This window comes from Pundamilia nyererei, unplaced genomic scaffold (assembly GCF_000239375.1).
Source record: "Pundamilia nyererei isolate P.nyererei 1_Seehausen unplaced genomic scaffold, PunNye1.0 scaffold00040, whole genome shotgun sequence".
Taxonomy (NCBI): Eukaryota; Metazoa; Chordata; class Actinopteri; order Cichliformes; family Cichlidae; genus Pundamilia; species Pundamilia nyererei.
Window position 1 is genome coordinate 935,337 of NW_005187441.1, and position 14,873 is coordinate 950,209.

Below are 14,873 nucleotides of genomic sequence, written 5' to 3' on the forward strand. Positions count from 1 at the left end.
CCTGACTGCCCACCAAATGACTTCATACGACTGTACAGCCAGTAAAAGTAAAATCCAATTCATGGTATGGCCTATCAGAACTCACTCCAATTAAAGAGCTGTTCAATCATTAAGCATCCATCCATTACTATCTGAATGCATTCAGCTATGTCAGAGGCAGAAAATGAAGCTGGATGGAAACATTGCTCTGGCAGTAATTGTGTTTAGTTGTTTAGATGTATGAGGGAAAGGGGACATATGGGCTGTTTGTATTTAGCCTCCACCTAGACGAATGGCTTTAATAACTGGAGAGGACTTAAAAGGCCATTTCATAATTACTGCCTACCTCTACTGGATTACTGCGACGCAGCGGGGGTGGCAGAGTATGGATGAGGGCTGGAGAGAACTCTGCGGAGTGGGACATGTGCCATTTGTAAACGCGCAGCCAGTTAAAATACTTGAGGCAATGAGGCAGAACTGAGAGGGTGCATACATTGAGACGCACACAAACATACACACCCGGCATGCTAGATTTATAAAGACCTTCACAGACAGCCAAACTATTCACTTAACCTTAATGCAGGAGTCAGACTTCAAGACAGTCACTATGGTCCTGAGTGAATTAGCTGAGACACATTAAATATGCCGAATGACAACCAATCACAGCCTGCAACCATTCAGAATCACAGAAAACTTTATTACATTTTCACAAAGCTCGCTGAGCATGTTGTACACGTCATCAAGACAAAAAGATCTTTTGTAAAGAGTCTTAAATTATTGTGGAAAAACTTGAATTTGGCATTAAATTGAAAACAATGAAACACCTACGTAAAGTGTATGACCCAGATCCAAAACACAGTCAACCCACACACACACAAACAAACAAACAGAACTCCAGCACTGGCAGCCTTATGCCAGCGGGGCCCTAAACGGTGTAAAAGATCGATATATCCACTGGGATTCCACCCATAGGTTTTGGACTTAATGTTAGCATTTTGGCTGCTCCCATGTTGATTTTTAGTACCAGGAAGTGACCTTAAAAACTGAAGCACAAACCTCAGGGACAGCAAGCCGTAATAATCCACTAAAAATGCTTCAAATGCACCAAAATAACACAGATAGTGTAAGTGCCAGTTTTAGGATTTCAAGCAGTGGTTTCATTTCAATTCATTTTAATTTATAAAGCGCCAAATGACATTGTATTTTATATTGTAAGGGAAATAGACTAAGTAATACAGAGAAAACCCACACGACCCCTTATGAGCAAACACTTGGTGAGAGCGGGAAGGAAGAACTCCCTTTTATCAGGAAGAAACCTCTGGCAGAACCAGGCAGCCATCTGCCACAACAGATTGGAGTTAAAGGGTGGGAGAAAGGTCTAGCAGATCCCAACTGGTTCTAGCTGCCTGTGTTGGGACACCTGTCACTCAACTTGGCCACACCCCTAACACTTTTATTTAGTTAATTTTTAAAGGGGAAAGTATCCATAGAGGCCAAAAGAGTATTTTCTACCACATTGTAAATATGCTGGAAGTACCTATTAGCCTTTTTCTATTACTTTGTAAAAACAGTTTTAAGCTAAACTGCTACAAAAAGTGCTTCATTAATCAAGGAAAAGGCATGGGTGTTGGGGTGGGAGGGGCTTGTGTAAATTTTTCTATTTAAATGCCAGTTTCTTACAGTCTGACACAAGATTAAACAAACACATCGCTGCTGTAACCCAAACCTGATTTAAACTGAGCCATTATCAATCTCAAGGTCAGCTCTTTGTTCAACTCTGGAGAGCTCGGACCCTTTCCCGGAAGACACAGAGAAACAACCCCCTCGTCCACTGGGAAAAGCCCCAACATATAAGGCAGAAAGTCCAGGGGATACAAAACACCCACACCCCTGCCTGCCGCCTCTCACAGAGGGAAACTCCAGACTGGAACAGAGTCCATCCTGTCTGCAGGAGACTGGTTCCAGAGCCCGAATATACTCTCACGCTAGTTCACCTGACATTCCATATCCGCATAGATAGCCTCACCAGCCGGGGATCAAACCGCCAGTGCCCCCGCCCTTGATGGCCACCAGACACACATTAGACCTGAAGGCTAGCAGTGTGGCTCCGATCTGTAGCTCGCTCTGTGGAAGCGTTTAAGGTTGTGCAACAGCTCAGTTGAACCAGTGGAGTCTTTAAGTGGGGACAGCACAAACCATTAAACCTTCCTTTTTTGACCACACAAACACTATCTGAGCGCCTGACCTACTGACTAGATTTACCACCTGGCGACCTTTTTGTCTTCAAAAATAAAGTTGAAAGGTAGCCCTTTTACTACACCAAAAAACGTCCAGCGCAGGTCACCGATGTGCCGGCCTTTCAGGAATTCATCCAAATCAAATAGGATCAATGGACTGAGGCCTGAGGTGCAGAAGACGAAGACCAACTTGAAGAGGATAGTGGTCAAGTTTAAAGAAAGAAGAGTTTGTTTTGTTTTTTTCCCAAAGGCAGAGTTGCGGGAGCGCATACAAACAGTCCTTATGATATAGCAAGTAAAAGAAGGAAAGAGAGCACAAACAGCAGAAAAAAAGCTGAATTACACAGCGCCCAAACAAATACTGTCAGGGGGGGAAAAAGCAAAGGCTTCAGCGCTGGCAGGATGCTGGCTAGCTTTCTGATGCCTCATTGTGCAGGAAAGAAACAACAGGGACTAATGGGCACACAGAGTGATCTCACTGGTGGCACTGCTGCAGGGTTAGCTGTTAGCCATTTAGCTCTAAACATCCAAACAACAACGAATGAGTCTGAATGAGGGTTTTCAAGGTGATCGTTTAAAGCAAAACAAAAACAATACACACTTAGAGAAGCTTGGAAAAGGCAGAAAAAACATACAAAATTACTGCAAAAGTGAGCGGAGGTACAGTGCTGCTGGGCTGGATGAGATCCCAGGTGTGTTGTAAGGGGTAAAGTAGCCTGCTGCCAGGGAGACACTCTAAGGAAGAGAAATAAAGGGATGAATGGAGCGATATCTGTCCAGCACTGCTGGGAGTGTCTTGGTGGGGTGTTCACATGCACGTACACGCAAACACAACACACACCGAGACGACTGGGTCTGAGTCGGTAGAGGAAACTCCAAGACTGGAGCATGTTCAGCATAATCACATGAAGCTGGAACAGATACAGCTGCAGCTGAGCGAGGAAAGAGACAGCGGGAGAGGGAGAACCACAGATTACAGAAGGCGAGTTACTAAAAAAAGGATCAGCCTGTTGAGAGAAAGGGAATGAAATTGATCGTGAAGAGAGAAAGAGGGAAAGAAAGGCGGAGAGAGAGAGAGAGAGAAGGAGATGAAGTTTTGGGATTGAGAGCAGACTAAAAATGGGGATGAGTCTGGTGACAAAGAGCGAGAAAAAGGCGATTGGGAAGAAGTAGGAAAGGACGAGTGGTTGCAAAGATGAAAGCGGGAAAAAAAGAAATGAGACTTAAAGCTCTATTGAAGATTGAGACTCGAACGACTGGAGAATCAAGACAGAGAGAGAGAGAGGGGGGGGGGGGGGGGGGCAGCTTGAGTAAGTGACAGAGAGAAAGATGGAGAGAGAGGAAAGAAAGAGTTAGAGGAGTGAAACGCACCTCGCGGCAGCTTCAGCCAGAGAGAAAGAGGGTTTTAGCCAGATTAAAGAAGCCAGGCAGGCCTCTTAAGACCATCCGCCTAATGAAATATGTCAAAGCTCATAAAGAAACACCGAGGCCATTTAGGAAGGAGGGGTGGGTTGAGATATGGAGCAGGAAGCTGGGCAAAATACTCTGCATCAGCAAAAATGAGAAACACGCAAAAGCCCTGTCAATACGCACTAGCTAAGACGTCAACTGGAGGGGGGATGAAGAAAAAACCACAAGAAGAAAGGAATGCAGCAGAGAAGAAATGGATCACTTTATCTATCATGTGTGCTTAGAAATGCCTGGAAAATGTGAGCAGGAGACGACAGGGTGGGGGGAGCGGGTGGCAGGGTGGGGTGGGTATCAGACAGAAGAAGAGGAGGGCGGAGGTGAAGCCACTTGTGGGAATGCTGAGTGTGGGGGATTTGAGGTCAGCAACGATGCTCGGGCCATTTGTATTCTGCCAGGCAACAGGCTTAGCTGGCTGTTGCAGGTGGATTTTAGAGATCGGTGTGTGAGAGAGAGCAGGAACAGAAGGAGCAACGAGGCCAGATGTCTCCCAACATCATAACTTAAATGCTGGTTTTCTTATACGGGGCCTTGCTGTCATATTAAAGACATTAAATCTAAATGAGATACAAATCACTGCTGAGCTCTACAATTAAAATCCTGACGTCTGCAGCCGAGCTGGAGTCACGACACTCTGTGAGCAACATTTGATTTCTGTTCATCCTTCAGCTGCGCAGATCAACCACAGAGGGTCTGCCAGTCGGCCACTGAGAAGAAATGCTGAAGCTGTTAGATCTAACAAAGCAGAAATTTACCAGTAGTGATCAGAAAAAGCTCCAGTAACACTGCACCTAATCTTTCCTGTCATTATTGTTAGAATGCCACAGACTCCCAGGAAGTAAAAAAATTCCGTGTTCAAAATCAAACACCACTCGAGGCTCATGCTGTGGGTGTTAACGTAGTGCTTTAATGGCGCACTAATAGAGACCTCTGATGTCGTCATCCATGCTTCAATTTCCAGTCGCCTCTGCTCTGGATCCTCACACGTTCTGGCTCACCTGCTTTACCAAATTCACCACGGACCTCAAACTGGCACAGAAAGCAAATATCTCTGGCTACAAGCCAGAGAGCAGACAGCAGTCTCCATGTTTAGGTAACAAGCATGAGCGGAAGCAACCTCATCATTTTCTTTGACATCGACGGCATTTGGACACCCTGGATTTATCCTCCAGGGTCAGACTGTCAGCGCCAAGTTTTACTGTAATGTCACGAGCCATCAGACAGGTTTGCTGAAAAGATCTGAACTACTACAAAAAAGTGTTTTTAAAATCACGTGTGGATGAACTTTTGATTGCATCTCAAATATTAATTTTTCTCCTCTTGCCGTGCCACATCTATATCTGCACGTTATATTCAATTGAACATGTCAATCAGTGTATTGCAGGTATGTAATGCAAAAGCTGTTGTTTTTGCAGACAGAAATATAAAAAACCATAAACTATCAAAAGAAAAGCCTTCTAGAAACTGGAGTCCTGAGAAAGGAGATCAATGAGTCTGCAAGGTATGTAGAGCCTAAAGTCAGGAATTTCACCATCACAAAGGAAGCTCTCATTATAGCCGGCTAGACCACCACGGTGAATCCATGATGAACATAAAGCTTGATACAAGGAGTTCACTACGACCAACACTTCACATTTAGTATCAAGGAGTCTCCAAAGGAGTCTCTTTTTACTCTAAGATCTCTCGTATGTAATGAGCAATCAGTTTTAAGAGGCCTCCCACTCTGCAGCATAAACTGCTACACACGCACCTCCAACCAGACACTCTACAAACATGGCTGAGTCCTACAAGTGCAACTGCTACAATGATTTGCACAAATATGGCACAGACCAAAACATTTGTTGATTTCTCTTCTAAAAATGAGTCCACGATCAATTGTAACACATCATTTGTCCTCTATAGGGTGCTTTCTCATATTGGAAGAACAAAAAGATATTGTGAGAACACAAATATGCCACATGCACTGGCAATACCGATTACCCACCCATGACTGGACACCACCTGAACTTCCATGTTTAGTAACCCCAGTATTTGGAATTGACGACGTCCTTCTTTCTATATGAAGAGCTGACAGACGAGAGACTGTTCACCAAACTGCAGGCCATCAAACACCCACTGTTTGCCTTCCTGATAAAGGCTTGGACAGTGAAAATGATTGGAGGTTGGACACAAAGGGACTTTGAGTTCATTGATGTTTTAGCTTACATTATATATCCTCTTCTCCTTCTCAGAAAAACAAAACAAACAAAAACCAAACGCTGATTACTTCACATACATCACTTTGAACCACCACTGCACCGTGTCGTCTGTAAGCAGAAAAAAAAAGTCTTCTCTTTTACATTTAACCAGACTCTTCTCAAATAAAACAAAGCAGAACTGAGTGCGGACAAATAACTGGAGCAGAATTCATTGTGATGGAGTGGGGGCTGCTGTCAGCTGGGTGAGGATTGAACACCGCGGGCCTGCTGACCTGGGCGGCAATAAAGCAACACGAGCTCAGACGCTAAGTGCTGCACAACTCAACTCTGTCAGCCAGGGGAGAAAAAAAAAAGAAAAAAAGGGAGGCGGAGGGAATAAAGAATAAAGAAGAATATTTGAGAATAACAAGAATCTTCACGCGTACGGTTCATTTTTTTCCTGTGTGGACTTGTTGAATCGTTAAGCCAAAAGACACAACAAGGGAGAGAAGTGTGGCAGATTGGTGGGTCAAAGAAAAATATATCGAACACTCACTGTTCTTCTGCCCGACCAGTGATCCCACGTTGCTTTCATCAGCCACTAGGAAAAAAGAAAGAGCCAGAGGGACACAGTAAATATCACACATTATGCAAGCAATATCTAGTACAACACAAAACAGCATGCAGGTCATTCCAGTGCCCCGTGCTGCTTCATAAATGGTTATACTGGAGCCTACTGGTGCTGGCATATGTTGTAAATGACTCCCGGCGTAAGATGGAAGAGGACGAGCGAGAGGCAAAATGACACAGACTGAAGGAGGAAATGAAAAGGTGGCAGAAATATAAGAAAACCAGAAGAAAGCGAGATATTGTGATTGTGAGAGAAAATGAGAACAGAGAGATGAGACAATATGAGAAATAATAAAGGGACAAAGAAGACCAAGAAAAGCAGCCCTCCCACCAACACCCCACCCCCGCCCACCAACACCTAATCTAACTAGGATTGCGGTCGGCCGGCGGTCGCCACCGCAGGATACAATAATAGGTTTTCATTATCCTGCCATTTCTCTTAAATAATCCTTTTCATTTTTTATGAGGTCAATTTTCCCAACGGACAGATGAGGGTGAGGGAGCGAGCAAGAGTGAGAGCAAGGGATAACATAGGAGAGGGAACAGCAGGGAGTGAGGAAGACAGATGCAGAGACTGGGTGTGCCGGGAAAATATAACAGTAAAAAAAACTTAAGAAAAAAAACAAACAATCAGTCAAAGTAAAGCGGAAATTGAAAAAGTGACATCTGTAGCTACCAAGACAAAGAAGCAAAAATACCTTTCTTGTCCACATGTGCCAGATAAAATAAAACTTAAATACTTTCAAAGTTTCGGGAAAAAAGATATTCCAGGCCTCATGACCCTGGCAGATAATGAAAAGCTTCCCTTTCACTGTGCCGGAAAGATAAAAGTCTGCGTGGCCAGCAGCCAAGTTGGTCTCTACTGCCACAGAGGAAGGCTAAAAACGTAAGAATCTCACGTTTAACCCCAACTCTGCTAACTTACTGTGTCACTTTATTACTGAAACATTACTATACAAAGTAAGGGTAGTTCTTGTAAAGTACACTGACACTGAATAATACTTTGAGGATATAGACAGTGCAGTAGGTCAGTGGAAAATGTAAAAGGGAGTAGCAGAGCCAAAGGACAAAAGTGGCTGAAAGAGAGTAAATGAAGGATTGAGTATGAGATGGAAAAACAGAAAGCAAAACCAGGAATTAAAGGAAGGAGCGCGCGAGGGGCAGATGGTAGGACAAATAAACAGAGAAAGTAAACAAGCAGTGTAGAAGAAAACATGCATAAACGAGGAAAGAAGACTCACAAAGAGAATGAACTTGAGAGACATGATGAAACCAAAAGCTGTATATAAATGATGGACGTAGCATATGCAACATAACTCACTGGTTTATAGAGTCTGGTTTTAAAGCCTGAAGTTCAGCATCTCAGCTTTTATAACGTGAGCGATGGATCTGACTGTCAATAATCAATCAATAATCAATCATCATCCACAATCAGCAGGTTTTCAGCGATCTCAGTCTGGACCGGTGACTGACCATTAAGCCTTCCATTAGCATGGAAGAGCACAACTGTAAGCTGTGGGGGACTACTACAAAAATATTTGTAACAACAAATCCAATCATACGCTCAAATGACCCTCACCCACTTTTACATGGATATTTTAAAGAAGCTAACAAAGACAAAGCAGCTAAAGCTAACACTGTCCAGGGCTAGCCACGAGCTAGCAGCCTTGGTATGAGCAAAGGATCAAAGCAGTTACGAGGAAAATTATGAAGATGAGTAAAAAAGTGAAAAGGGTTGATGTTCTGTTATCTGGTGAAATTATAAACATGCTAGAAAATTTCTGAAATGCCTGACATTTATTTTATTCAATAAACTAGCTGCATCAGCTTCTGCTTGGTCAGGTAAAATATGTCAGGTAAAGGTGCGTGGATAATAACCCATCATCAGTTAATGATTTGCACTTCTTCCCAGTAGCACAGCACTCCTTTATTGTTTAAGGGAGGGAAGACGTACTGTAGCTTGAGGACAATTGCAAGGTTTAAAATTTTATTGTAAAAATAAAACAGCATTTTACAAAAAGTGGGTTTTTTGTTTGCATATGCTGCCAGTTCTAAGGATGACAGTGCATCTCTATTTATTTCTTATTTATGTCTCTAAATAAGTTCAGAATTTACAAAAACACTACCACGCTGTATTAAATCAGAGTTGAAAACAGCAATTAAGACTATTAACACATCAGGAAAGCGTCTACTGAGATCATTAATGAAAGTTGGGGTAATCTCCACATAGACTTCTATGTAATCTGACTCTGTTTTACAAGTAGAGGAGTCAACCTTTGCTGTGAATTAGGACGAATGCAGGTTAAAGGCTCTCCTGCATGACCTTTATTTTGGTTTTTGCCTCTGACAGTTAAAAATTCTGTGTGCCTTGTTTGATTTTAACCTTTTCTCGTTTATGCATATGGTCTTCCATTAAAATCCCTGCTAATTATTTCATTGCTTTAATTTCTGTGTCACTGCCAGCTCTTTAAAAATAGACCAATTGATTAAGGATAAAGGTCCAACTTTTGCTAGTGCTCATAATCAATAAGACATACTGTAGGCGATGTAGTGTTTCTGCTGTGGGCGGTTTAAAGGGTTAGATACTCAGCAGGATACTCCCACAATGCCCAGGTGTTGCCTGGAAAATGACTCTTAACGAAAGATAACTTTTGGTTAAATCACTCACACTTCTTTAAACATTTTAGAGTCATTGCACATGATATCACTTAGACTGCAAATGGCGGTATAGACGGTGTAGTCCTAAAAGGTCTGATGTTTCCATGCACTTTAAGCATCTTAAAGCCAATCCATACAGACTACTTTCCAAAGCAGACTAGAGCTTTTCAGGCTGATAAAGGCATTAGTGGGAGGAAAGAAACTGACTGGAAGAGACTTACTGTGAGATTTGCCTCAAAAAAACAAAAAAAAACATATTTTACCTTTTATAGCTGAAAGCAAAAATATTCTTTCTGGCATTTGTGGGCATTTGTGGAACAGTAGAAAAAGACTGATTCATGATTCTGTGATCCACTGGAACAAACCCACACCACTTGTCAGAAAATTCAAAGTTTGGCGCAGCTATCGAGTTAGCGATCCCACAATTCATATCAGCATTTGCAGGCTGAGGATTTCTGTGTGTGAGTGAAAGCTCTGAGTCAACACAGTATTTGCTGAGGCATCAAGGGTCAATAAAAGCAGCTCACCTCTTTCTGTCAAGTGGTGTTTAATAAAAGCTAACCTGCTCTAAGGTGCTGCTGAAGCTCAGGTACGCGTGACTATACAGACTGACATGTGGGAAACTCTCCTGGGGGGGAAAAAATGTCTCTTTAACAACAAATCGTACAGACAGGGCTGGCATCTGAGGTCTGCCGCACACTCAGAGACACACAAAGCTCTGCTAACTACCTTATTTCAGCCCTGAGCACTTTGGAGAGGGAAGGGATGAATAGACGTGGAATGATAACACAGAAAAAGAAAAAAAACAGATTGAAATGGAGGATGGCCAGAGATGGAGATAGAAGCCAGAGAGCGGAGACAGATAGAGGTGGGTATTGGAGTGGGTCCTCAGTGGGATAGAGCACAGCGTGCGTGTGTATGCGTGTGTGTCTGAGTGCGCGCGGCCGTGTGTGCAGACCACCCTTGTCCGTAATGAAAGCCAATCAGCTTGGGTGGCAGAGGCGTGTGCTGCAGGAAGAAAGCCAATCCACTGAACCTAATGAACCGGGATTGGAAATCAGAGAGAGGCAGAGAAGAAAGGAGAGAGGCACGGAGGAGAGCAAGAGCAATGAACTCATCGCCTTGCAGTAAGGAAACAAAGTGTTGAAAAGAAAAAGGAGATAAACAAAGATGAAGGGAAAGGAAGGGAAAAAAAACAAGATCTTATCCAAGAAGATGCAAGCACAACAAGAAAAGTAAAGAAAAATATCAAAAAAAAAGGAGGAGAAAAAGAGAGGGGAGAGAATGAGGGGTCAACTCGGGTTAATATGAGGAAATCAGCCTCTGCGTTCTCGCCTTCCACACACAGCAAGCTATGAGATTGGAAACCTCGGCCTCTTCGTTCACACACAAATACAAAGGACGCACGGAAAGACACGCACACACCAGAAGCTGTGTTCATGGAGCTTGCTGGAAAGCCCCTGGGGTTTATAAGTTCACGGGGTCAAATCCCCTTAGGCGGAGGATAATAGCAGAGGGCTACATATCACAACAAAGAAATGCACTGATAAGACGCGTGTGATCGCTGCCGAGATTGTGCGTGTGTCTGTTTCTAGGCTGAGTCCATGATTAGAAGAGGATTTTGGGCTGTTTGTGATGGTTGGGACAACAATGTGGTTCGTGCAGCGTTTTTGCCTCAGAAAATGTACAAACACGAGAGATTTTCTCACTGATGAGGAGGTGAGGGAGTGAAGCTTACCCATGTCCATGCTCTTGGACGCTCTGTTGCGAGGTACGTTGTCCTTAGCATTTTCTGCGTAGAAAGCTTGAGCGGCGCGGGACACCTTCTGAATCTCACTGCAAAACAACAATCAATCGGTTAATCGAGTCAAGTTCGAGCTTGTGCCCTGGCACAAAAACAACGAGTCGTAGTAAACAAAATTTGAGAATCACAAACTCAAACAGACGATTCAATTTCCTGCAGTCCAGATGGCATGATTCAATAAAACACCAGCACGCGCCGTCTCCATTCAACTTAAAGGGAAACTACTATATTGATGCCAGACACTTCAGTGGGATAACGTAAACATGCACTGTAGCCTTTTAGAGCCAACGAATCACAATCACACTGACCAGATTTACTTGGATTGACAGATTTGTTCGATTTATTTGACCTTTCATATGATGAAGCAGCACTGAGAGTGATGATTTACAGAGTTCCCACGCTTATATGTGCATTATATTCAGTTCTATTCATATAGCGCCTAATCACAACAGTTGCCTTACATTGAAAGTGAGAGAAAACACCAACAATCAGATATCCTTTGGCCAAACACTTGGCGACAGAGGGAAGGAAAAACTCCCTTTTAACAGGAAGAAACCCCGGTGCAGAAGGAAGCTTAGGGAGGGGCAGAATTTACACAGTGATAGTATTGTGTTATATAACCCTGGGGGTACATGAGCTTCAGTGATTGAATGAAATATATGTCATAATGGATATTTATGGTATTTATGGGGTATTTATTCATAACACTTTGTATCTCTGTGCTTTGAAAAATGCTCTACGTATAAAGTTATAAATATTATCATCATCATCATTACAGGAAGGCCCCAGCTAGCCAGCCGGCTTTAGATTTGAACCCAGCAACCTTTTCCTGTGATGTGCCAGTGCTAACAAATGCACAACTATGCCCAAATTATTATATGATCATTATGGAAAAACACAATTTTAATAACAAGTAAACTGTTATTGAGTAATCACTGCTCGGTTCCTGCCACATCTTATTTGGGCGAAGTTCAGACTTGGTAACTCCAAAACGTGACATTTTCTTCATTGACATCCGTTACCTGGGTAACGTTACCTGGGTAACGTTTTAGCGTGCAGGGACATTTTTTGTTACATTTGTCCAAAGAATGGTGAAAACTGAAGCATCCAGGCGTGCTACAAAATATCTTTGGAGAATTGTGACTGCTTTCAATTTACATTCATTTATTTATTAAGTGTTATTCTTATATTGTTTACATTCTATAAGATTTTAGGAAGTTGGGTACATTTTTGCAGGTACTTTAATATTATGTGTGTGTTCTTCTTCACCTCGGTGTGATTTTTGCAGGACATCCACTCTGAGTAACCCGACTCTTAAATTACCGTTACCATGCTTTCATTGCTTTGTCTAGCTCCATATATCTTCCTGATGCTATGCTAAAGTCCTGTAGCAATCTGGGTAGCACTTTCTAGATCGCTGTTTACAGAGAGGGGCAATCCTACTGGACGGCCTTACATTAGGTTTTCATTTTAGTTTAGTCGGATGGAATTTTTATATGATGATCAGACCACCGCTTTTTAATCCAAAACACAAAAATCAATATTTGATTTGAGGCTCAACACTGCCCCAAAGCAAAGGGGCGATCTACTTATGCAATTGAGTGCTTTATCTAGAGCGTCAAATCAAAACTTATGTCTACATCCACCGAATATAGAAAAGCATGGGGGGGGAGGATCCCTTTTTTGTTTTTCAAAGGCCCTGACAGCCTGCTGACAGAACATCTCCTTAGCAGGTAATCCTAATGAAGCAGGTAGGAAATTGGCGTTTCACATAAATTTCCTGTGTTTCTGTTCTCAGTGTGTCAGCCAACTGTACAGCAGGATACTAACAGAAATATCACAGCTCTTTCTGAGCCCATGAACTCCTACAGAATTTATTCCATTATGCTATCAGCATATAATTGGTTTTGCGTGATGCAAATAGGCTACTACAATTAGACAATCTAGTCTAAATAATGCATATTCACAATGTCATATTTAATGTAATGGCTCTACTTTATCTCATAACACAGAAGGCCATATTAAGAGCGCCATTAGAACATAATAACTCTGTAAGCCTATGTGTGGAGTTTAATAGAGGGTTGATTATGAAGTATTCTATGCAGTGTGTGCGTGTTTTAATGGGGTGGGGTACCTGTTGGATGAAGGGTTTAGCAAAAACTCTCTGTTCATTTCCTCCACAGTGCCAGGGGAGGGCGGCGGGGGGAAGTCTTGCTGCTCGTCGTCGTTGCCGTAGTGACCATAGCTGTCATCGGCGACCGCAGCAGGAGATGGAGCTGAGCAGAAACAAAAAAAAAAGTAAAACATTTTTTAAAAAACAACAACAACACAGATTTTGTTTATCAGGATGAATCAAAGCTTTTCTCAGGTTGTTTGTTCATAGCTTTCACTTTGATTTTTGCTGGAGACGATATCAAAAATAACCCTGCCTGAATTAACTCCAGCATCAATCCTGAACGCAACAAAAGCTTAATAAACGATGAGCGGCAGCACACAATCACGAGATCTAATTTTAGCAGCTGTATACTTCTAAATATTATCAATCAGTGGTGACAGGGCGCGTCACATATTTAATTACAGGCGCGATGAAAAATAGCGCGTCCTTCAATCGAGGATCGATACTGACGATGAAGAGCTCAGCATTACGTCAAAAATAGATGCAAACTAAAAAACAGACAATCGTTTGTAACTTATTTGAAACACTTCCTGACGCATTTCCATAAACTGTAAACCCCCAAGAGTTTATCGCACTGTAAACTCTTTTGTGTTGAAATCCACCCTCGTCGTAAAAAACTCCACTACTGTTCCACTGTGACGGAGGGCCGACAGCGAGAAAAAACATCCCGGGCTTCCCATGGGGGTGAGGGAGTGGGAGACGAGGGAGAAAGAGATAAAGAATGAATTTAAAACAGTTTGTTAGTCCTTTTTTTCCCCTTTTCTTTAACACAACAGCACGCATGCCGCACAATATCCCGTATGCAAATCTGGCCCACTCAGGAGCTTTTTCATCAGCGTAATGATTCCAAGGTCAGATCTTTTGCACATGAAAAGCAAGCGGCGCGTTCAGAAAAACACAGTTAATGACTTCCCTTTCTCCTGCTAAAAATATGCAGGGGCGAGAGTGAGGAGAGATCCAAAGACAGAGCCGGGGAAAGATGTGACAAATTTGTAATGCGGTGCTATAAAATGCTCAGGGTGGCTGCTACAGTGACCTAAAAAACACTATGGTATCAGGAGCCTTGGCTGGATGTCACGCTGTGCAGTGATGGCAAATACACACACGTAAATAAGCTAACGCGAATACACACACACACACACAAACAAACATACTGTGTGTACATACTCAGCTGCAGATAAGGGGAGTACACAAACACTCTAAGCCTAATGTTGACTATCTGACAGTTCAAATGGACAAACAGCGTGCAGTTGTGTGCTCACCACTTCCAGATTTGCTGTGTGTGTAGTTGTTCGGCGTAGCTGGAGTGTGACTCGCACCATTCATGGTGGACTCAGTGTTCGGAGCTCTGGTGGGTCCTGAAGGTCTCTGGTATGAATCGTGGCTTCGAACGTCCTGTCAGCAAAGAGGGAGAAGAAGAGAAACTCTGAAAATGGTTGTCAGGTTTCAGATGCAAGAAAATGTGTTTCTATTATTACGCAGTAATGAATGAGTCTCTTTTATTTCACTTTTACCACATTTTTAGATATCACTGCTACATAATACTAGCACCAGATTCCAAAGTACACAAGCATCCAATTTATAGCCTGTTAACTGAATCCTGCTTTCAAAGCTATACTGTCTTTGTGTTTTGGCATGCTGGAGGCATGCTCTTGAAGACGTACACGTTTTTGTCTACTGGTGTCAAACCAGTAAAGCAGTCTGGTTCGTTCGGTCAAAAGGACAATAATAAATTGTCGATCTTT

The 14,873-nt window shown here is 42.7% G+C and overlaps 1 protein-coding gene across 1 annotated transcript in view; it reads right to left on the minus strand.

Annotated features, from left to right (window-relative positions):
* The window catches only part of LOC102209165 (partitioning defective 3 homolog B-like), a 100,674-nt gene extending 86,154 nt beyond the window's left edge, over window positions 1–14,520 (minus strand). The window contains exons 1-4 of the mRNA XM_005730904.1: window positions 14,391–14,520; window positions 13,087–13,228; window positions 10,887–10,984; window positions 6,417–6,461 (exon numbers count right to left, since the gene is read on the minus strand). Of these exons, the coding sequence (XP_005730961.1) occupies window positions 6,417–6,461; window positions 10,887–10,984; window positions 13,087–13,228; window positions 14,391–14,454 (349 nt within the window). The 5' untranslated portion in view covers window positions 14,455–14,520. The remainder of the gene's footprint in view (window positions 1–6,416; window positions 6,462–10,886; window positions 10,985–13,086; window positions 13,229–14,390) is intronic.
* Window positions 14,521–14,873: the final 353 nt, after the last annotated feature.